The sequence below is a fragment of the Myxocyprinus asiaticus genome, chromosome 45 (assembly GCF_019703515.2).
Source record: "Myxocyprinus asiaticus isolate MX2 ecotype Aquarium Trade chromosome 45, UBuf_Myxa_2, whole genome shotgun sequence".
Classification (NCBI taxonomy): domain Eukaryota; kingdom Metazoa; phylum Chordata; class Actinopteri; order Cypriniformes; family Catostomidae; genus Myxocyprinus; species Myxocyprinus asiaticus.
In genome coordinates, this window is record NC_059388.1 from 15,096,744 (window position 1) to 15,121,514 (window position 24,771).

Here is a 24,771-nt window from a genome sequence, read left to right on the forward strand (position 1 = left end):
ATGTCAATAAAGTTAAGTTGTTAACGGTTTAAGAGTGTGTTATGGCCATTGTGAGGTTCTACTCAACATTGAAGAAGCTGCAGCATGTATTTATCACCGCAAGGGCGCAGCAGTAACCAAAGAACTACAACTTCGCAGAAATTTTAAGTAATCTGAAGTATGTTGTCGGTAAAGTTCGTTTAAGAGAACGCATTCGTTGCTCTACTTGTTCCTACTTCGTATTTTCTTTTGTGCTGGCAACTTAGACAGTTGAAAGTTTAATAGGAAGCATTTAAAAAGATGGTATAAAAAAACAAATGATCAAAATGTCGCAATCAGGGCTCCAGATTTATATGTGATGCGCGGAAGTCATCTCGCATCTGTCAGCCCGCTGCTTTCACTTCATCCACTGAGCCTGTAGACGCATCTGAGCGCATTTGTGTCGGTTTTCTGGGGACGAGGCCCATCAAATCATCTGCTTTGTGGGGTTACTCAGATATACAAGATGAGAGGATACCTATTTGGAATACTTGTACTTTTAAAATATTGCATCTGCCAAGATGCGCACGACTTTGATGGAGACGTCAAGGACTTTGTGGTTGGAAACCGTAAGTTGTACGTTCTTACCGACCGTCGACTTCATCAGATGAGACACGATCTGTTTGTGGAGAAGAGTAAAGACATCACTAATGCCACACACCCCAATACAGTGACCATTCTGGTGCCCTTTGACGCGAACGGTACTTTGGTTACGTGTGGAACATCTAACAGCGAATATTGTGAAGTTCTTGATATAAATGATATCACAAACCGTATTTACTGGGAAGGTGTATCGGTTGGTCCTCAGCGGAATGAGACATCTGTAGCATTCATAGTTGATATTAATCCTCAGGTTAACCCGATGGGAACTTACCTTTTGATTGCGAGAAAGAAAAGAAATTCTATTGCTACCTTGAGGGACACTTTGAACTCTGGCAAAGGTGGCATTTTCTCCCAAATAGATGAATTATCAGACTCCTTCATTAAGACCACCAGAACGCATGTTGAGTTTGTTGACGGCTTCCAGGTATCTTCGCGCAATCTCTCGTACTTGTTTCTCAACACAGAGACTGAGACCGAGAGGAAAGTTCATGTGTTGAGGCTGAATAACTCTATAGGAAGAAAAACAGATATTTTCAAGGACCTCAAAGGTGCAACTATTGAATGCTGTGATGATAAAGTTCGTCCAGTTCTTCTCGCCTCCACCATTATTCCTTCAGGCAAGTCCGTTATCTGGGCAGGTGTCTTCAGTGCGCAAAATGAACGTGATCCAGAGAACACAGCGCTGGCTTTATACGACATCAGTCATGTTGAAGGAAAAGTGAAGGGTTTCTGCCACAACAGTGAGATGTGTCTTTCTGAGGTCGGAACTAGTACGATATTGTATCAATATCCATTTTTTAAATCCGATTATAGCTCAGCGACTCGCTTAAGTAAAGCTAGAAAAAAAAAAGACACACATTTCCCTAAAACCACATTACCTACATTTTTTTTTGCTTTGCAGAGTGGTGTTAAACTTCAGCCGCGTGCTGTGGTTTTCAAGTACAGCTGGATGACATCAGTAGCAGCAGTTAGATCTGAATCCTGGATTGTGCTGTTTATAGGAACCAAAGATGGCCAGCTGATAAAGGTCTGCATCATCATCTCTCTCTCCTATCTCCAGTGGTTCCCACAAGGATAGCAAATCATGAAATCATCTTGTGGGGACCAGCCTTAATAAACATACTAAATAATCTCTTAATGACATTGTTGAAAAGCAGAAAGTTTTGTGTTAGGGATAGGGATAGAAAATGTCATTAGCTCAGGATTAAATAAAATAGAAGTTGAAAAGTCCCCACTATGATTAAAAAACAATGTGTATATGCTTTCTTTATTGTAAATACTTCCTCCCTTCAGAAACTAACATATCATAAGCAGGTTATGTTATTGCATCATCACTCTCTCTGCCCTAAACCGTTCCATGTTTAGCATTGAATTTAAAATACCACAGTCATCATTCATAATATTCAAACTATTGGATCATAATGCTGTTTGTATTTCTAGCTTGTGTTGGGTGAGACATTCAAAGCAGGCTGTCCAATGGTGCTATACAAATCTGATGATGAACGATCAGTGTTTCCCAGAATGCACTTTGATCCAGTAGATTCCAAACATGTCTACATAGCTTTGAAGAATCAGGTGAGTTTTAAAACTGAAGATAAAATATCACCATATGTAGCCTAAGCATTATGCAACTATAGCCAGTTTTGTTTTACAATATATTTATTTGAGTAATTCCATCCAAAATGTATTAGTGCTTCAGTTTGTTAAAGGATGACACATTTTTTATGCCAGAACACAGACATTGCTAATTTAGAGTGTATATCAAATGTTTTACTGGTCCTGTGACAGATGAATCATGATATTTGGTTCTGTCTGTTTATGGATAACATGTAGATCAGAAGAGTGTCTGTGGCTCAGTGTGTTAAATATAACACTCTCAAAGACTGCAGAGCTTCTCTGGATCCTCTCTGTGGCTGGTGTGTGAACTCACACAGGTCAGGCTTCCACTTCATTGCATCTAGATTCATTAATACATAGAGACACAATGAGCAGTGCAAGCAGTTCTGGTCTGGACTAGCTCATTGGCTCTAAATAGCTCTGACTGATTTATTAGTTGATGCTGTTTTTTTGTGTTTTCATCTAGATGTTCTACCAAAGATGAATGCTCAGAATTTTCATGGGTGTCCATCCCAAATGACTCTTTTCAGAGACAACTACTTTATTTTCAGGTGGCAGAGAAATCTTCCAGAAATGTAAATAGCATTTTTAGAAGTATTGGCTTGGAAACCTTCATGATTTTGACAATATTTCCAAGATTACTCTTCACCAACCACTGTCTGCTCTTACACAGATTTCTCTACATCTTGCCTTGAGTCTGAAAAGCACTGGAAGTCTCATCTTCTCATGTGCCTTCACCGTAGGAAGTGTGAATGTGTGTGACAGGTCTGATCCCGCTGCAGTTTTCCCAAACTGTTCTTGTAGCTTTTCTGACCAGCTGCTGTCTACCAGAGGTTGGTTTTCCATCAGTGGAGCTAAGCCTATCTTCTGTCATTAGGTGGCTTTATGTAGTCATAATATGGTTGTTTGTAATCACAAGCATGTTTTGTTAATCTGTTCAGGTTTAACAGTCTCAGCAGCAGTAACTATTGGAGATCAGAAGATCACAGAGATGTTGACGCTGAGGAACTGCTCCAGTATCACAGAAAAGTCATCAAATGTTTCTTATACACAGTGAGAAAATGCACATCATGAACCTAAAACCATTTAAAAGACTATATTGAGTTCTTATTTGAGAGATTATTTCAGTCACATTGTAACACTGAATTAATGCAGGTGTGTGCAGTGCATCTCAGCTGGGTGTCACTGGTCCTCTTCTCTCCAGCAATGTGACTGGACACATGAACCTGGACCACAGTTACAAGTACAGGTAAGACGTGTAAAATTTTCTTTTCAACATGGACAATTATATGAAGTTACTACTTGATTATTTATCTTAATTTTTTGTACTTTGTTACAAAACATCTAGAAACTGTTATAAAGAGTCAATATGATATTAATGCAGTATTGATAACAGCTGACATGTCAATGTATTGGCTGAAAAGGAAAGTAAATGAAGCATTTAAAGTTATCTCTCTTTCACTCTTTAGGATGCATGTAAAGATTTACACTCTGGGACGGACTATAAAGTGAGTTTCATAGTGTATATATGCCCCACATAACAGAATATGGACTTTATTTACAGAGTGTTTCCTTTTCAAATGAATAGCACTTTGAAAGAGTCTGAGGATTTTGTTTCACTTTTGAGGAACAACTTTCTCCTAAAATTTTCAGATGTTTTCTTGTATATCATATCTTCAACAAACGTTCTGTCACAATAATATTGCATAATGCGCATACTTTATAAATGTCTTTGGGGTTTATATGTCAGAGACTCAATAAAGTATTTATTTTATTGATGAAAAAGCTGTTTCATCGTCTCTACATGTAAACACAATATGATTCTTTGAGGGCAAAACTTGGCTGTCTCATTTCAGAATTATGAGTGAATGAAGACTTTAAGCAAGTTCTTATAACACAATTGCTCTGTGTGCCATTTAATGAAATGTTTGATCAACAATTAAGCACACCATTTGTCTCCAATAGGAGCCAGAGATTATCTCTCTAGAACCCAACAAGGTTTCTTTTCATGGCAGAAACAGAGTTTTACTAAGAGGAAGTAACCTGGAATCTGTCACCAAAATCCATATTCAAGGGGATCTGGACTGCATTCCAAAAGAGTAAGGCTTTGTGTGTGTGACTTTGCCAATCTGTGTACAGTATGTATAATGTATATACTGGTACTATATAAACATATACTGTATATCTGTGCATGAATGTGTCCCTTCAGGGCTCCAGTGTTTGAACGCTCCAGTGACACTCTAAGGTTCAACGTTCCTCCTAGTGAAACTAAAGAAACAGTGAAAGTGTGTGCTGTAACTCCTGATGGCCGTTGTCATGGTAACAGCATCATCACTTATAGTTCCCAGCCCAGCTGCACAGGAATACAGCCCAAAGTCACCTGGAACAGGTATGGCACACAAGACCATTGTAGACTATTATGAGATTAGCTTCCACCTGCTGTCAGGTCAGATGTCCTCTACTTCACAGCTTTTCCATACAGAAAGCCATAGTGAAGTTACATTTACATTTACACATTTGGCAGACACTTTTATCCAAAGCAAATTACAGTGCCCTTATTTCAGGGACAATCCCCCTGGAGCAACCTGGAGTTAAGTGCCTTGCTCAAGGATACAATGGTGGTGGCTGTGGGGATTGAACCAACAACCTTCCACTTATCAGTTCAGTGCTTTAGTCCACTACACTACCACCACTCCAGATGTTGGTGTACAGACCATGTTAGTCATCAAATTTGCAAGAATGCTGTTAATATGGAAATGTAAATTTGCAAAGTAATCATTTGCAGAGATACTGTAAGCACAGATGGAAAAAAGTCCCCACATGTAACAGACAGAAAGAAATGAAAGGAGAAGGGGGAACTACAATTAGGTAATTTTGTGCATGTTCCTCTGACATCGTCCTGACATATGACATGGGATGGTGGCTCAATCCACAAATCTTTGCTATGTGGTTTGCTTGAACTGTTGCAGATTTGGTAAAGGAAACCTGCTTCCTGGCAGCCAGGCAGCTTTCAATACATTTGGCTGGTTTCACTTCTCTTAATAGCAGGAATGTGTCATTTTGTGTGTTATATGTCAAAAACTGAGTGGGGGTCATTAAAGGATTAAAAATTTACTTTATTAGTGTTTAAAAGCATGCATTACTGAGTTTCACCATCTGTTTCCCTAATTGTGAAACTTGCTTTTGATCGACTGAAACTGGGTTTAACTGTATAATGTATGTGTCCATCAGTGGTGGACGGATGATTCGTGTGCAGGTGGTCAATATGGAGGTTGTGGAATCAATCTTCATGCATCCCCCCAAAAAAGAGCTTATAACACACCACAACACAAGCTCAGGGGTAAGACATGTCATTATTACTCTTGAAAGACATGTCATTATTACTCTTGAAAGCATAATTTATTGTATTTGCAGCTTACATCTTCATACATGTCACATGATTTCATTCTCTCTTTTTCTCAGGATGTGTGGTTTTTCTCCCACACTTATGATTACAATGGTGTGGTTAATTTGTCTATGAAAGTTGGGAACTCCGTTGTTGAATGTGTTGGTAATTTCTCCTACCTGCCTGATCCAGAGTTCACTGGATTCACCACCTCGGAGGTGTCTGACTATCTAGTAGTGACCATTCAGGTAAACAGTGACTCTGTAGACAAGCAAACCCTAGCCTCGTACACACAAAGGCTGTAACCTCAATTAGTAGTGATATCGACTTGGCAGAGCCTCTCTCACATTCTCTCTCTCTCTTTCAGAAAAAGACAGATAAGTTGAATTTGAGTGAGAGTGAGGTGAATGTGACTTGTCTACAGAAAGATCAGCCATATAAATGTGTTATGGAGAGGATTGAGTCCAATGCCATTATTTGTAAGATTAAACGAGAATCTGGAAAAATCCTCAATGTTGACTCACTCACTGTAAGTCTGTATTGCTTGTCAAGGAAAACACAAAAATGCATTGCTTAATGCAAAATTTCTTATTAATTCAATGTGATCATACTGTATGATGATCATGATGGTCAAAAGATCACATTTTAAAAACAAAAGCTGGTTAGTTACATACCTTTACTTCTACTACTTCCCTTTTTAAATTGAAAGGCTCAATCCTCTGTTACTATAATTTCCAGATACACGTTGGTGTGTTCACAAAAAAACTTGAGATAACCCAAAGTGGTGTAAAGCATTTATACATCTTTGTTGCATTGATTCTGCTCATCATTTTGGGCACTGTAGGTGAGTCATTTCAGATTTACATCATATGTTTTCTGTTAGGCCTGCAGGGGCTCAACTGTGTTTATGTGTATGCATTTTTCTATCTAGTTGGATTTGTCGTTCACCGTAAGAGTCAGATAAAAATGAATAAGAGAATGAACAAGCAGCTGGAAATGCTGGAGAGCAACATCAGAAGGGATATTCGACAAGGTCGGTCACCATTTAACCCTTATGTTGTGACATTAATTTTATTTTATTTTTTTTAATTTTTACAAATTTTCTTTTTACTTAATCCAGTTGGAATAAAATGTTTTGACTTTGTTCACATATGGTATCTAAATGTCCATGTACATTCTTTGAGGAATATTTTAAGATCTACTTATCAAAATATATTGTGTTTGGGCTCGTTTGAATCTGGATAGTCTGCTGTAAGTTAACATATGTCATGTTACTCTACCCTCCCTAGCAACCGGGCCAATTTGGTTGCTTAGGAGACTTGGCTGGAGTCACTCAGCACACCCTGGATTCAAACTCGTGACTCCAAGGGTGGTAGTCAGTGTCTTTACTCACTGAGCTACCCAGGCCCCTAGCTAGCTCATATTTTTTTATGTTTTTAACAACTTTGAATATAATTGTTGTGATAAAAAATTTGCAAATTATGAGAACAAAACAGATCTAATTTATCAGCAAATTAAAAAGCATTATTTAAGAATTGGTAGGATGGTATTAATTGGTATTAATTTAAGTGGTTATTAATTTATTACATAATTTATTATTTAAATTTTTTCTTCAGGAAGTGCCCCCGACTAGCCAGGTATAATCTCAGTTCAATGAATCCTTCTATCAATAAATTATTATTATTATTTTTTAAAATATGTACAAAAAAGAAGTACAATACCAGGCATAATTACTATAAAGTAGTAGACAAAAAGATCTAATGCAATATGTTGGGATAATATATGCAATATGAGAGATGTAATAACTAATCTTATTGGTTTTTGACTGGGAGCACAAAAGGTGTTAGCACAAACGAACACAACACGAGGCTTAAATGCTTGTGTCAAGCCATCACACTTCTTTACTGTTATTAGTAGCACTTTGCTAAGGCAAGCATCACTGTTACTATTCCTTACACTAACCCCAAACCTACGTGTTAAACTTTGAGACTTAAGAATTTTGCTGACAGTCAGCTGACAGTAGACTGACATTGCAGGAGGGGCCACATCCATATTTAGGGACCAGAATATTACGGGTATATAATATTCTGAAATTGTATTCTACAGTTAAGTATATATCGACTTCGGGGTAACCTCTTTTGGCTTGGGCCAGGAAGCAATCACCCAAAACACCTTAAAAATGGCTAGCAGTGCTCTAGTAACCACATAGCAATGCCCTGGCAGCCACCCACAACATCGTAGCATCATGGACCATCTATCTTCATAAAGTCTAAATATCTAGTTACTTTTATAAATGAAAAATTCCTACATGCTTTCACACCCATTGCTCTATATATACACACCCATGATCATGTACTGTATCTACACATGAACATAAGCATATGTTCTTGACAAAGCCAACATACTGTTATTCTACTGAGTTGGTTGTGGGTTTTTTCAAAATCCCTAAACCAAGGCAAAAATGTCTGACTGTAACTTGTCCTAGAGCTTTTGCAGTAAGCTACATCCACCAAACTTGGCATAGACCTTTACTTTAGTCTGTTCTGACTCGAGCTTCTTTGACTTTTCCAACTGATCGGAATTATAGTTTTAGTACAGCGGACATTAAAAAATTCCCAAAATTCCATGGTCACACTACACTTCGTTCTCCACTCACTCCCATTCAAATGCTTCCAAATGCAGGACAATAAAACGAAAGCTCATGTGAAGACATTTTGTACGATGCTGCATACCACTGCACTGCGAATCAGCATGACCAGAGGACGTGTGACCAATAGAAGATCGAAACGTTGTGTGTTTTTATTGTTGCTGAACTGTTTTATTGTTGTCTATCTATCTATCTATCTATCTATATATATATATATATATATATATATATATATATATATATATATATATATATATACATGTATACATGTATCTGTCTGTCTGTCTACAGTATGTATCACTCAAACTGTGTTTTTTTTAAATCAACAGACAAGGCTTTGTCAAGCCAACATCAAAGTTTGTCTTGACGAACTTTACCTATCTTGCTGTGATTTACTTTTTTATTTCTTTGTTTTGGCAGGCTTTGTTGATTTGCAAACAGAAAAATCAGACCTGATCGACAACGTTGGGGCAATACCTTTCCTAGATTATAAGCACTTTGCTTCAAAAATTTTCTTTCCTGAGGTTAATGGACTTTCCCTGAAATGTATTTTATGAGACACATACCGTATACTATATGTACTCTTTTAGATCTATCTATGTTTGTTTGCTGTCTGTTTTATACTTCATTACTTGTGTTCTCTAGGCCGGCACTCTGGCAGCACAAATGATCAAAGACATTGGCCAGGTGAGTGCTACAATATATTTAGTAATACAGTATGTATAAGAAGTATCAGCTGATTAGACGGTAAAACATTAAATGTTTTAGTAAAGCTTAATCTATGGAAATGTTTTTTTGTTGTCAGGACTCTGAGCAGGCCACTGTTGATGAGAAATGTAAGGCATTTGCTGTGCTGGTCAGAGATAAGCAGTTTCTCACTTGTTTTGTGCATGCATTAGAGGAACAGAAGAACTTCAGCATTAAAGACAAGTGAGTAATGAGACTACACACACACACACACACACACACACGCATGCACGCACGTATGCACACGCACACACACACACACTGCAGCGAAAAACATTCTCAGCTTCGTTGATCAACTGTTAACATGCTTCCCCTTGTTTTGAGCACAAGCCTAAAAGGACATACTCAAAATTCAATAGCTGTAGTTAATCCCCACATTGTATTACAGGCATAATTTTGGTCTCTTTTGAAAGGAGACACTTGGAAGATTGTTGTTAAAAAGTAAAAATCAATAAAGTCATGAAACAAATTTGTTAGAACAGCTCACATTTATTGTAAAGTGAAAAGCTATTTTTCTTTCCATAAATATTTATATGAAATAATGTATGACAATGACCATGTTGATGGATAGAAACATAATGGAGCGAAACCACGTGTCTGATAATGTTCTATTTCAAATTTGAGGATGATAACTTTAAAACTCTTAGTTATATGAATCATTTTCCAAGACCATGTCTTGTGATTCTGGCCGCAAATAGCATTAGCCGTTAGCATTAGCACCTAAAGACAGAATAGTAAACATTATCAAATAAACATTATCTTGTGCATATATTTTACTTTCAATCATAATTTAGTTGTTATAGCAGTGTATTTTAATAATCTCATGTGGAGTCCGAGCTGTGGTGCAGTGGGCTCTGCTGCGGTGCTCAGGATATATAAGAGCTTTTAGGACTTTTATTCAGTGTAAAATACGCTGGCTACCACCCCTGGAGTTCGCTAGTTCGTTAGTTCGAATCCCAGGGCGTGCTGAGTGACTCCAGCCAGGTCTCGTAAGCAACCAAATTGGCCCGGTTGCTAGGGAGGGTAGAGTCACATGGGGTAACCTCCTCGTGGTCGCTATAATGTGGTTTGTTTTCGGTGGGGCGCATGGTGAATTGAGAGTGGATGGCGTGAAGCCTCCACACGCGCTATGTCTCCGTGGCAACGCGCTCAACAGGCCACGTGATAAGATGCGCGGGTTGACTGTCTCAGACGCAGAGGCAACTGGGATTCGTCCTCCGCCACCCAGACTGAGGCGAATCACTATGCGACCACGAGGACTTAAAAGCACATTGGGAATTGGGCATTCCAAATTGGGAGAAAAAAGGGGAAAAATCCCCCCCCCCCAAAAAAAAATCTCATGTGGATTCCAATCATGTAATGAGGCAGAAAGCAGATTATGTGAAGGTGATAGCAGGTGTACAGCTACAGAACTGTCAATAATCATATACAAATACCAGAGACTGCATGGAAATAATAGACAAACCATATATATATTTTTGTAATCGTCTATTTATTTACAATAAGTCTCAGCAGTCAGCTGATTCGTTTTATGATTGATACATAATTTATCCTACTATGGTATGGGATGGGGAGGTCCCTGTCATGTGGGCACTGAGGTATGCTGTAACGTATGTTGGCTGGAACTGCTGACAATGATGACGATGACGAGGACGTAAAGCTGAAGAACCCAAGTGCAGTTTATTTAGAGACCGTGAAAACCAATAACCCTGACTACAAACATGAAACTGGACTATAACCTGACTAGACTTGGCTTGACTATGGCTTGACCATGGCTTGACCATGGCTTGACCATGGCTTGACCATGGCTTGACCATGGCTTGACCATGGCTTGACCAACACATCCGATAACATTCAATACTCCACAAATAGACAATGCAAACATGAGGGCTTAAATACAAGACATGGGAGAACATAAACCAATGAACAAACAGAACTGATAACAAGCTAATTAAACAATAAACCAATGAAAACATGACACATGAACATGGAGGGAAAACAGAAATCACATGACTAGGGAAACAGGAACACATGACATGAAACAGGAACTAGAATTTCAAAATAAAAGACATGAATCAACAGAATACACCTGACATATGCATAATGTCATAAAAGGCTTTGATGGTTATTTTAAATGGTGCCTTTTTGTCACTCGCATTTAGTGGTGTGAACAAAATAAATTTTTATTGAAATTTTGAGTCATGTTTTTAGCCTTTAAAAATAGATTTTGTATTGATCTGACTCTTTTAGATTTTGTATTGATCTGAATTTACAAATGTCCAAGTACTATATCTACTCTTCCTCTTAAAGACCCCAGAAATTACAAAAGATCTTGAAATTTTGTGGCTTTTGGTGCACGTCTGTTACCTTTGAGGCCATCGAAATGCTAGTGTACTCCTATTTGACTAAAATTAACTTTAACAAAATTACTGTAAATAACTACAGTAACTTACTGTAACAGATGAACACATTTAACATTACTTCTCTTCTGAGAAAACGGACCACACGTAATCGTGACTCATCTTCCACTCATACTCATTTTGTCCAACAAAATGCTGTTTAGAATGAGGATTTTGCACCTAATGTCTAACCAGTAGCAAATCATTGCCATGTGGCCGAGTAAGGCTATTGGCTATTTTAAAAATGTAACGATTCCTTTGATTTATGTCCCACCCTAACTTCCTGTTTCAATAGAAAATATGTTAACAAGGACTGGGTGATATAACAACACTCTCTGTCCTAATGCTTATATACTTGTGAATTTCGAGACAAGGAAGGATCCTGAAATTATTCTAATCACACAGCTTTTAGAAAACCTACAATTTAAAATGCATTAAGATCATTGAAAACTTGCTCCTCAAGGAATTTCATGGAGTCTTTAAAATGCCCCCACATAGAAACATGCATATACTGTATGTGTAATGCGCTCTCTCTTACCCTTTATTGCCTCAACTTTTTCAGTTCCTTTCTCTTTATGTCTCTCTTTCCGTTCCTCTCTCTCTCTCTCTCTCTCACACACACTCTCTCTCTCTCTCTCTCTCTTAGATGTACAGTGGCATCTCTGTTGACTGTCGCTCTGCATGGAGACCTTCTTTACCTCACAGAGGTAATGGAGGACCTTCTGCAGAGTCTGATGGACCAGTCCAGCAATGCAAATCCCAAACTTCTGCTGCGTCGCACAGAGTCCATTGTGGAGAAGCTCCTCACCAACTGGATGTCCATCTGTCTCTATGGCTACCTCAGGGTGTGTCTGTCCATCTTCTTAAATAGGAATATGTTTATCTATCCCCCAGTTTTATTAAGGCACTATTATTTAAGGTATAGCTCACCCAAAAAGGAATATTTTGTCATAATTTTATCACCCTCTTGTCGTTCTAAACCCGTATGACCCTGACTACGTTTAAATGGACACCAGGAGCAGCTTATTGCTAGAAAACGGCATATTGCAAGAAAGCAGTGTTCCCGTTTACATGCACTGGATAAGTGGTGTACTCTTTACTCCTGTATACATGCAGCTCAGTCAGTAAGCAGCTTTCTCCACAGCAACGTAATTTCCCCACGACGCTTGTGTAAATATTAAACATGACATCCGAGGAATACTTCACTGTTTTATTCTCTGTTGCTTTGCATTTATTTCTAGATGTTCCAGAGTTGTTGCTGTGTTTGTTTCCTAAACTTTACATCGCAATATGCAGCGGAATTGCGCTCCATGATTCCCACAATGTATGAGCGCAAATAAGCAACATGATGGACTGTCGATATTTAACAGTGTTGAGTGTAAATGTAAAAGTAAAGTTTATAGTGTGTTTATCCCACTGTACTCACTGTTTCACATACATGTGCAATCTTCAATAACCTGGTTAAGCAGCGTTCTCCGGGAGAAACCTAGGTGTGTTAAACCGCTTTCTCTTAATTCCTTAAATGGTGTAAGGAAATGGATGTTCTCGTTTACATGATGTTTCAGAGCGCCTCTTTCTGCAAAAACCCTGGAATAAACCATTTCTTTTTTCTTTTTTTTTTATTAACAATTTTATGGATTCCAAAAATAAAACATACAAACACAACATAAAAAATGGAATCAATGATTAACATTATCATCCACCCCCCCCACCCCCCAAACATGCAGTACTGTGGTCACCAACAATTAAATCATCAAAATAAAATAAATAGAAAAAATACATAAAAAAACAAGATATACATTCAAACAAAATCAATAAAACACATACCCAACTAAACTACAAATCCCTCTCCACAGCCATTCCCTGAGAACATCCAAAAAAGCCAAATAACACCCCCCCCCACTTCTTGACAAACAAATCCCATTTCCCGAGCCTTCTAAAAAACATCTTCTCAAATGCCACCACCTCACCCATCTCCCCACACCATTCCCTAAATGAGGGTGCCCCAGCCGACTTCCATCCCCTGAGGATGATTTTTTTACCAATCATGACCCAACTTTTTAAATAACTGTCCCCAATGTCCAGAGTCATCCCATCACCCAGGATACAGTGTCTGGGGCTAAATGAAAGTTCAGTGTTCAACACCTCACTCATTAAGTTCTAAACCCTCAACCAAATTTCTTGGATCTTTAAACATCCCCAAAATACATGTATTATGTCCCGGTCTTCTGTTTGGCACCGCCAGCAGGTGGGTGTGTCTTTAAGACCCAACCTATACAATCTAGAGGGGGTCCGGAATAAACCATTTTCTTAAGTGTGGTCAGTGTCTTTCTTCTGTGGAACTCAAAAAGAGATATTTTGAAGAATGTTCTTTCCCATACGATAAAAGTGAATGGGAACTGAAGCTGTCTAGATCCAAAAACGACAAAAAAGCACCATTCATCTTGTGCACTATACTCCAAGTCTTCTGAAGTTATACAATAGCCTCGTGTGAGGACCAAAATTCAAATCTCATTTGCACTCATACACATATATTAAATCTTCACAAAACAATCTATGTTGAAATGTGCTGCACAAACTGTTATAGTCTGAATTAATCTCATTCGTATATCTAAATTTGTTTATTGCAAACTTAGATGTCGTGATTGGCATCACTGGTGTTTTACCTAGTGTTTTGCATCTTGACTTGCCATATTTTAATATACATGAACTCAAGATTTGAGATTTTAGAGCTACAGTGAAGAGAATGATTTTGAGTAAATAACTTCAATTTTGTCTATTCCTCACACAAAGATATATGGCTTCAGAAGACTTATGGAATATAGGTTTATGCACTACTTTTATGATACTTTTTTTGTCAAGTCATAAGGGTTTGGAACAATATGAGGGTGAGTAAATGATGACAGATCTTGAATTTTTGGGTTAACTTTCCCTTTAAGAGTACAAAAAAACAAGCCTCACTTTTGTTAACTTAAGTTGTGTTTGTTTTGTCCTGTAGGAAGCAGTAGGGCAGCCTCTGTTCCTGCTAGTGTCAGCTCTGACTCAACAGATCTCTAAAGGGCCTGTGGACTCAGTGACAGAAAAAGCTCTTTACACACTTAGTGAAGACTGGCTTCTCTGCCAAGCACAAGACTTTGAGACCCTGGTTAGTATTTCCTCTTTCACTTTTATGCAATAAGGCATGCACTTCAACAAAAAACACCATATTTTTTCAATGTGTAAGCCACACTGACATTTTCAAAATTCTACTTTATATTGAAAAACAGCAAATAAAACCCCCTCTCCTAGAATGATATATGTGCAGTATTCTAAGGATCATAAATATTTAACAAAAAAAGTATATTTTGGATACCATATCTCTTTCTCTATCAGAAAATATCAGGTTTTTGTCTGTTATTCAGGGGTGAATTGACTAAACTTTTTGTCAACTGCAAAAACCTGCATCTTATTCACGAACCACCCACAGTAAATTTTACCAGGTATTATTTGCATTGGAATAGTGCTGGAACAGGCATATTTAAATTCGGTGATTGTCAATGTAATGTGTCAATGTCCACAAAAGTGATGTTGTGAACATTGTCTACTGATCATGGCAGTGGTAATACATCAAATGATGATCAAATACAATGAAATTATTTTTATTTTCTCCCCTTTTCTCCCCAATTTGGAATGTCCAATTCCCAATTCCCTAAGTCCTCGTGGTGGTGTAGTGACTCGCCGCAATCTGGGTGGTGGAGGACGAATCTCAGTTGCCTCCACGTCTGAGACCGTCAATCCACGCATCTTATCACGTGGCTTGTTGAGCGCATTACCACGGAGACATGGCGCATGTGGAGGCTTCACGCTATTCTCCGCGGCATCCACTCACAACTCACCACACGCCCCACCGAGAGCGAGAACCACATTATAGCAACCACAAGGAGGTTACCCCATGTGACTCTACCCTTCCTTGCAACCGGGCCAATTTGGTTGCTTAGGAGACCTGGCTGGATTCACTCAGCATGCCCTGGATTCAAACTCACGACTCCAGGGGTGGTAGTCAGCGTCTTTACTCGCTGAGCTACCCAGGCCCCCAATGTCACAAGTCATTCTTAGTGAAATTCCTAAAGGGATAGTTCACCCAAAAATGAAAATTCTCTCATCATTTCATGCCATCTTAGATGTGTGACTTTCTTTCTTCTGCTGAACACAAACAAAGATTTTTAGAAGAATATTTCAGCTCTGTAGGTCCATACAATGCAAGTGAATGGTGACCAAAATGTTGAAGCTCCAAAATGTACATAAAAGCAGCATAAACATAATTCATAAAACTCCAGTGGTTAAATCCATATCTACAGAAGTGATATGATAGGTGTGGGTGTGAAACAGATTAATATTTAAGTCCTTTTTTACTATAAATCTCCACTTTCACTTTCGCATTCTTCGTACATATCGCCACCTACTGGGCAGGGAGGAGAATTTATGGTAAAAACTAACTTATATATCGATCTGTTTCCCAAACACTGGAGTTGTATGGATTACTTTTATGCTGCATTTATGTGCCTTTTGGAGCTTCAAAGTTTTGATCACCATTCACTTGCATTGTATGGACCTACAGAGCTTAAATATTCTTCTAAAAATCTTTGTGTTCTGCAGAAGAAAGAAAGTTATACACATGTGGGATGGCATGAGGGTGAGTAAATGATGAGAGAATTTTCCTTTTTAGGTGAACTATCCCTTTAATGTTTTTGTATTTGTGTTCTCGTAAAGACTATTTTTTCAGTCTCCTTCAGTTTTGATACGTTTCTCACAAGCATAGTACATTTTAAGCCTCTTAAATTAACTGCTCAAAAACTTCTGCTTTATCTGTAATCAGTATGCCCATCTTTGCACCACAGAAGACGTCCTGTATCTTCCTTTATTCTTTGTTTCACAAGCCTTTCTGCACAAGCGGTTTGAACCTCATTTTCCGAATGTTGTTGCTGTTCAACAAGTGTATCTTTTATTTTTTTATTCATTGCTTATGTAGGGCCACCCATACATGGAACTTTTGACTTTTTCTCTTAAAAAGAACTGATTAATTTTTAGCTGTGATTCTCACATTGCCTGTGGTTCGGTTTAGCATTTTTTTCTGCTGATAAACAGTCCTCCGTCTTGCGTAAATAAGAAAAGAGGAAAGACTTATAAAGTGTGCAAACAGAATCATGTTACAGGCCATTTTCTAAAAAAAAAATTCACCGGCAAAACCGATGTGACTGTTGTAGTCTTCTACTGTCTGCAAAGAATATCGGTATTGCAAACCTTCCTTTCACTAAACTGCACATTGTAGGATAGTATTGCCAAACATGTATAAGTGATAAGTAACTGCTTTTGTCAAAAGGAATGTGTTTGTGCCATCAAAAATGCATCATCATTGTTATGATAAACAACATGGTCTAACTCGCAGTTTGAAATTAAATTATTTGACCCTTAAATTTGGAAATTACAGTGGAAAAAACAACATTGTAGCTGAGAATATTATGCACCAGTTTATTTTTTACTGTTCCATGCAAAAAACAGCCATTCTGATACACTTATTTTAGGTTGAAACAGCATTTCCCTCTTTAAACTGCTGTGATGTTTTTTTCACTTGCTATTAAAAATGCAACAATCGGGTTCTTTGTTTGACAGAAAAAAATAGTATTTCCCTGGTGATTTTTGTAATCCTGAAGTAGATAGACATTCAACAAAAACATCTGTCATAATAGTTGATTCATAAGTTATAAAAGTGCCTTTATACATGATATAACTTACAGGCAAACGATTAGTTGGTCTGTCTAAAATATCAGTGTTGCGAATTGTGGAAATGAAAGAGCTCAAAGAGCTTATTAGAAAGTTTGTTATCTAAGCGGTCTCACTTCAGCTTTTAATGGAGTCAAGGATGGAGGACAGAACAGGATGCGGTGCCCACCTAAGAGTGTAAAATATTAGAGTTGCGAATTAATATGATTTCGTGTCCTATAATTTTTTCTAATCTTTGAATGCTAGTTCCCTAAATTGTTTCCTTTTCTGCTAGCATTGTAAGAGTCACTTCTTAGTGCTACATTGTAGTGAGTGATTCTTCTGTAGACATTAAATTATGTTAAAGGTTATGTTCACCCCAAAATGAACATTTTCTCATTATTTACTCACCCTCATGCCATCCGAGATGTATATGACTTTCTTTCTTCTGCAGAACGCAAACAGAGATTTTTGGAAGAATATCTCAACTCTGTAGGTCCATAATATGCAAGTCAACAGATTCCAAAATGTTGAAGCTTAAAAAAAGCATATAAAGGCAGCATAAAAGTAATCCATTCGACTCCAGTGGTTAAATCCATGTCGTCAGAAGCGATATGATAAGTGTGGGTGAGAAACAGATCAATTTTAAAGTCCTTTTTTACTATAAATTCTCCTCCCTGACAAGTAGGTGTTTTTTTACCAAAAACAAAATAACAACTCTTAGGAGAGAAGAGTGCTTTCGGGAACTGTTTGAAAGTAGAGATTTATCATTTAAAAAAAGGACTTAAAAATGTATCTGTTTCTCACCTGCATCTATCATATCACTTCTGAAGACATGGATTTAACCACTGGAGTCATGTGGATTACTTTTATGCTGCCTTTATGTGCTTTTCAGCTTCAAAGGTTTGGACCCTGTTGACTTGCATTGGATGAACCTAGAGAGCTGAAATATTCTTCTTAAAATCTTCATTTGTGTTCTGCAGAAGAAAGAAAGTCACACATTTGGGATGGGATGAGGGTGAGTAAATGATGAGAGAATTTTCATTTTCAACTATCCTTTTAATTATATTCTCCTTACTTCACCTCTGATTCTCCTGCAGAAACTGAAGGTGTTTTTTGCTGTGGGGACTGATGGAGAGGTCAGCGAACACTTAGAGGTCAATGCACTGACCTGTGACACCATACACCAGGTCAAGGAGAAAATCTTACAGACCTTCCAGCGCAAATTTGGTTTCCCCTACACACGACAGTTCAGGGACATTGAAATTGGTTAGTCAGATCCCTGGTTTCAGTCTTCAAAGTTGATTTTGATAATATTTCAAATACATGTAATCAAAAAAAGAAATTATTATATGCTGAGTTTTTCTATTTCTTTAAGTTTATAGATCTGAATACTTTAATGGCTGAATGTTAGGATTCAATGTTGATAAAATCATTTTAGCTTTTCACGTGTACGTGCCTCTACTGATCACATCCATTGTTAACAGTTTCAGGTTGCCAGTCCTAATGTCCTCAGAACTAATTCCTGTTTCATATTCTGTTTTTTTATTTGCTCTCAAAGAATTTGAGAAGGCAGGACATTTTGTCATGCTACAGGAAGTTGATGAGAGCTCAGAGGTTCGGGGACATGTTACCATGTTGAACACTCTGAGACATTATCAGGTGAGTGGATAGGAACAAGACACTTCCTGATTCATTTATCCACTTCCATTAAAACAGAATGAAATTAAATAAATGAAATATCTTGTTTAAAGGTGCACTCAGTAACTTTTGTCTTTGTGTCATGTTGAACTTGGATGCTGCATCATTTAAAATCAATAGTTTTAAATGCCATTGTAGAAATTTAGTATTCATGTTCAGCCATGATTACTTTAATCAATAAGTGAAAATGTCAAATAACAGGACGGTTACTGTGATTAAGCGAGTAGTGTTCGGCTGGTCATGTGATTCTAACATGACAGCCCCCATGTGTGGACCCTCTCCATGTAGAATAAAATAGCTTTCATAAGGTTACTGGTATGACTGGATTCTTCATTTTAATGTGAGTGCTCATGATGTCCTAACTATATTGCAAAATTTTCAATTAACATCTTTAGGAGTTCAACATTTTTAATGAGGAAAAAATTACTGAGTGCACCCTTAAAAAGAAATTATGCTTTCAAGGATAGCTGTTTGTTTTAATCGTGTATTTGAGATTGACCTTTGACTCGCAATGCTTGTATCACAAGGCCAAATAAACCCAGATTATGCTAAACCCTTGAGAGCCAATAATACATTCTCAGACTACAGCAGCACAGTGGTTAAATAGCTCTTTTTTTTTTCTTTTTTTTTTACTGTATTATGTGAATAAAGACTTTTGAACATATTTTCCATTCCAGGTGGCTGATGGAGCGTGCATTAAAGTTATCACAAAAAGAGTGCAAGCCCCACTCATGTCACAGAACAGTGTAAAGGGTGAGTCTCAGCCCTATGTCAACTAAAGCAATGTCACGTCCACAATTATAACAGACAGAAAGCCTGTGTAGCTCTAAGCAGTTTCGTCCTTTTCTAAGCACTTAAAAACTATCCCTATTTCAAGTTCAAATGCTCAGGCGACATCAGAAGTGTCATGCCATTTATTCATGAGCTAAGTGTATTTTGAATGCAACCTCCTAAAACTAAAGGAGTAACAATTTACAATAAAGGTCTATTCATTAGTTAATGGATTAAGCAGCATATAATAACAATGAACAATTATTTTTTTTAATGCTATGTATTAATCTTGGTTTATGTTAATTTATCAAAATACTATTGTTCATTAACGCTGAGGCACCTGCTTTTTCCATAAAAGGACAATGCATAGTGGTAACTGGCTGTCAAGTTTCAAGTTCTGTACTAGGTCAAATTTTTCTCTTTGCATATTGTCATGCACTGAAGTAAGAGGATGAATTCTTTGCACTGTATTAAGGAAGTGGTGGTGTATCTGTGTCTTTATGCAACGTCCTACATCTGTCAGAGTTACCATTTATATCTTCTCACATTTTCACATGCATACACATAAAGAGAGCTTAAGTTTTGGTTGCACTCTATAGTGTCTTTCATAGAGAATTCATTAATGAACATTTTAAATTGCTTAACATATCAGCAGTTGTTGTGCATGTTGTGCAAATATGAATATACATGTAAATGAATCAAGGTTTAATGACATTTCTATATTAAATTACAGTACCTTATGATCTGTTATTCATTAAGTCCTACAATAATTATTACATGTGTTAAATGTCATTTAAGTTCCAAGCTTTAAAATTTGTGTATGAATACGTGCATGTGTGTATGTTTATTTATCTGAGTGCATCTGCAGGTTTTGGTGTTCAAAGTGGGTATAAGATGTGCTCACTCAAACCACAGATATACACAATAATTCAACCTACTTGCAAGGGAAAGCAGATTGTCATATATATTTTCACATTTATATCACATAATCAGTTCCCTGTTGCTATGGAAATTGATTGCCATTTCAGTCCTTTTATTGACTTTTTGTTGGGATGCTTTTCACAGATGATGAAAACTTCTCTACCAAATACTTCCATCTGGTGAGTAACCATGCACTAATACATTGTGTTGACACATTTTGCGATTGGCCACTTCGCTTTGACATGTTGAGGGTGGCCCACTAAGAATTTATCCAGTAATGACTGCGCTGTGTTTTCATTCACGAGTCAATGTTGGTTGAAGGTGCATTTGTTATGGCATTATTTCAGGTTGCCATTGCATTTACACTACTGATGTGTGTGTGGGTGTGTGATGCTTTCAGTTTTGCCATATTTTCTTCCTGTCCAAATGAAAGGAAGTGTCTCATAAAACTGTTAACTGTATTAGAATCACAGTGCAGTTAACATTGTTCAAAGATACACTAATCATTCCTAATTTTCTTACAATGAAAACACAGTAACTTTGACATTTAGACACTCTCTCAACATTAAGCACACAAAAGAAACAATTGTTGTTAAATAACTGTAATGATGTCTTAGTGTTAATAGGATGGACAATTCAAATGTATAGACATAATAACCTGGATTTTTTGGTTTAACTAGGTTGATCCAGATATAGATCTAAGCAAACATCCAGAGAGAAAAGAGGTGAAATTCAAAGAGATGTACCTCACCAAACTGCTGTCCACCAAGGTATAAATTACGGCACTGTTAACAGAAGCAACTATCTATCTACGTATCTATCTATCTATCAATGTATCTATCTATCTATCTATCTGTCTGTCTGTCTGTCTGTCTGTCTGTCCATCCATCCGTCCATCCATCCATCCTCCATCCGTCCATCCATCCATTCTCCATCCATCCATCTATCTATCCACCCATCCATCTGTCTATCTATCCACCTATCCATCGTTCTATCCATCCATCCATCAATCCACCATTTGTCCATCCATCCACCATCCGTCCCTCCATCCATCCTTTGACCATCCTTCAGTCCATCTATTCATCCATCTATCAATCCACCTATCCATCATTCTACCCACCAACCCATCCAGCATCCGTCCATCCGTCTATCTGTCCATCTGTCCACCTATCCATTTTTGTAACCATCCGTCCGTCCATCCATTCACCCATCCATGTATCCATCTATCTATCTATCTATCTATCCATCTATCTATCTATACCATCCATCTATCCACCCATCCACCTATCCATTGTTCTGTCCATCCATCCATCCATCCATTGTTCTGTCCATCTGTGCATCCACCTATCCATTGTTCTAGCCATCCATCTATCCATCATCTGTCCATCCATCCATTCATCTGTCTGTATCTACCTACCCATTGTTCTACCCATCCATCCATCCACCATCTGTCCATCTGTCTATCTGTCCACCTATCCACCTATTCATCATTCTATCCATCCATCCACCAGCCGTCCATCCGTCTTTCTAACTGCCTATCCACTTATCCACCTATCCATCATCATCTGTCCATCCACCCATCCTTTATTTCATCCATCGTTACTACTACCCTCTTTTAAAAACATTGATTGGCATTTGAAAATCAGCTGTCTCATGAGATATTTGATATCTATGTGTCCACAGGTGGCAGTCCATTCTTTTGTGGAGAATCTTTTCAAGAATATCTGGGGATTGCCCAACAACAGAGGCCCACTGGCTGTCAAGTATTTTTTTGACTTCCTGGATGCACAAGCAGAAAGAAAAAAAATCTCAGATCCAGATGTCGTTCACATCTGGAAGACAAACAGGTGCTTAATACAAATCAAATGTCCCACAATAAAACAAATAACACCTTTAAATGTACATGCATGAACTGAAATGCTGAATTTCAAATTCAGAAAGAATCAAATTTAAACTAGTTGGAAAAGGTGAGCTGGATACTTGATTGTATAATTTTTTGTCTCATGGTCTTCCCTACTAGCCTTCCACTTCGTTTCTGGGTGAACATCTTGAAGAACCCTGACTTTGTGTTCAGTGACATGGAAAAGACGCCTCACCTAGACGGCTGTCTCTCTGTCATTGCTCAGGCCTTCATGGACTCTTTCTCGCTTGTCGAGCAAAACCTGGACAAGGTAACCATTTAAACTTGTTCACCCAAAAATTTAAATCTGCCATCATTTACTCACTGCTATGTCATTCCAAACCGGTTTTACTTTCTTTCTTCCGTGGAACACAAAAGAAGATGTTTGACATGATGTCAGCCTCAGTCACTGTTAACATTTATTGAATGGAAAAAGGATGCAATGAAAGTGAATGGTGACTGAAACTGAACATTCTACCAAACATCTACTTTTGTGTTCCATGGAAGAAAGACAGTGGTTTGGAACAACATAAGGGTTGAGGAAAAACTCACTTTCTCTCTCTCCCATACAGCATTCGCCAACTAATAAGCTACTCTATGCCAAAGACATTCCTAAGTACAAACTGGAAGTGAAGATGTACTACAAGATAATGAAGGACACGCCCTCTATTAGTAATGAAGAGTTCAAGATGTTTCTTCAGGAAGAGTCAAAGGTACAATTTATGCCAATATCTCTATATAATAATGTAACATCTTAAGTGACTGACGGTGATGCATATAGATGGAGATACAAAAGAAAATGGAATTTCCCTTTCTTTCATTAGAAACATGAAAATGAGTTTAATGAATGTGCTGCCCTGCGCGAACTCTACACATACCTGGCCCGCTATGTCAGTGAGGTAGGAATAATGTGTGTCATCAACACTCCCCTGAATTTGTCACCCAGAGGACCAACACTATGGCATTTTTAATATACACCGATCAGCCACAACATTAAAACCACCTGCCTAATATTGTGTAGGTCCCCCTCGTGCCACCAAAACAGCACCAACCCGCATCTCAGAATAGCATTCTGAGATTATATCTCGCAATTCGAACCAGTCTGGCCATTCTCCTTTGACCTCTATCATCAACAAATCGTTTACATCCACAGAACTGCTGTTCACTGGATAATTTTTGGTTTTTGGCACCATTCGGTGTAAATTCAAGAGACTGTTGTGTGTGAAAATCCCAGGAGATCAGCAGTTTCAGAAATACTCAAATCAGCCCGTCTGGCACCAACAATCATGCCACTGTCCAAATCATTGAGCTCACATTTTTTCCCCCATTCTGATGGTTGATGTGAACATTAACTGAAGCTCCTGACCCATATCTGCATGATTTTATAAACTGCACTACTGCCACACGATTGGCTGATTAGATAATCGCATGGATGATTGTTTGTGCCAGATGGGCTGGTTTGAGTGTTTCTGTAACTGCTGATCTCCAGGGATTTTCATGCACAACAGTCTCTAGAATTTACTCTGAATGGTGCCAAAAACAAAAAACATCCAGTGAGCGGCAGTTCTGTGGATAGAAACGCCTTGTTGATGAGAGAGGTCAACAGAGAATGGCCAGACTGGTTTGAACTGACAAAGTCCACGGTAACTCAGATAACCACTCTATACAATTGTAGTGAGAAGAACGGTATCTCAGAATGCTATTCTGAGATGTGGGTTGGCGCTGTTTTGGTGGCACGATGGGGACCTACACAATATTAGACAGGTGATTGTTATGTTGTGGCTGATCTGTGTATATGTATATTGTTTGTAATTAAAACATTAATATGAAGCTTTTTTATTTTTTTCACTTTTGTGTAATTTTCAGGCACATTAAAGCCACAGTAATTCTATTAATGAAACCTATTTTGCCACTTTAATGAAACGTGACAGGAAACCTCTTTCCTACATCCTGTTTTCAGTTTAGGATGATTCAAAACCTGTTATGAAAGAGAACTGATACAGTGTATTCCCTTTGATTGTATATTATGTTGAGGTGGGATAGCATGTTGTGGGATTGAGGTCTACAGTACCAAAGTACACGAGAATGGCAGAAAGAATTATACATGTATAACTGCATTTTATTAGGTCTGTGTATGTTTCATAACCACTTGACTCTTCCTCTTACTCTTGTCAATACAGATTTCTCAGAAGCTGGAGCAGACAGACGCACCCACCAGTTTGAAAGAGGAAATGCACAAAGTGATGAAGCTTTTTGACAACATGAAGAGAAGTGCTTGGAGCTGAAATTCTTCTGATACTGCCTTTCAAACTTTCATCTCCAC

The 24,771-nt window shown here is 37.9% G+C and overlaps 1 protein-coding gene across 1 annotated transcript; it reads left to right on the forward strand.

The window, feature by feature from the left end:
- Positions 1 to 352: 352 nt before the first annotated feature.
- LOC127435046 (plexin-C1-like) lies at positions 353 to 24,771 on the forward strand. Its single transcript, XM_051688181.1, has 31 exons — positions 353 to 1,381; positions 1,523 to 1,648; positions 2,062 to 2,196; positions 2,455 to 2,555; positions 2,705 to 2,813; positions 2,912 to 3,071; positions 3,180 to 3,291; positions 3,394 to 3,487; positions 3,708 to 3,746; positions 4,204 to 4,337; positions 4,448 to 4,627; positions 5,470 to 5,578; positions 5,701 to 5,871; positions 5,991 to 6,152; positions 6,362 to 6,467; positions 6,555 to 6,656; positions 8,691 to 8,794; positions 8,916 to 8,957; positions 9,076 to 9,200; positions 12,063 to 12,261; positions 14,415 to 14,561; positions 18,256 to 18,424; positions 18,717 to 18,817; positions 19,534 to 19,609; positions 20,693 to 20,727; positions 21,229 to 21,318; positions 22,232 to 22,395; positions 22,569 to 22,719; positions 23,021 to 23,161; positions 23,273 to 23,347; positions 24,629 to 24,771. The coding sequence occupies exons 1-31, from the start codon at positions 485 to 487 to the stop codon at positions 24,731 to 24,733; spliced, it is 4,461 nt and encodes a 1,486-aa protein (XP_051544141.1). The 5' UTR covers positions 353 to 484; the 3' UTR covers positions 24,734 to 24,771.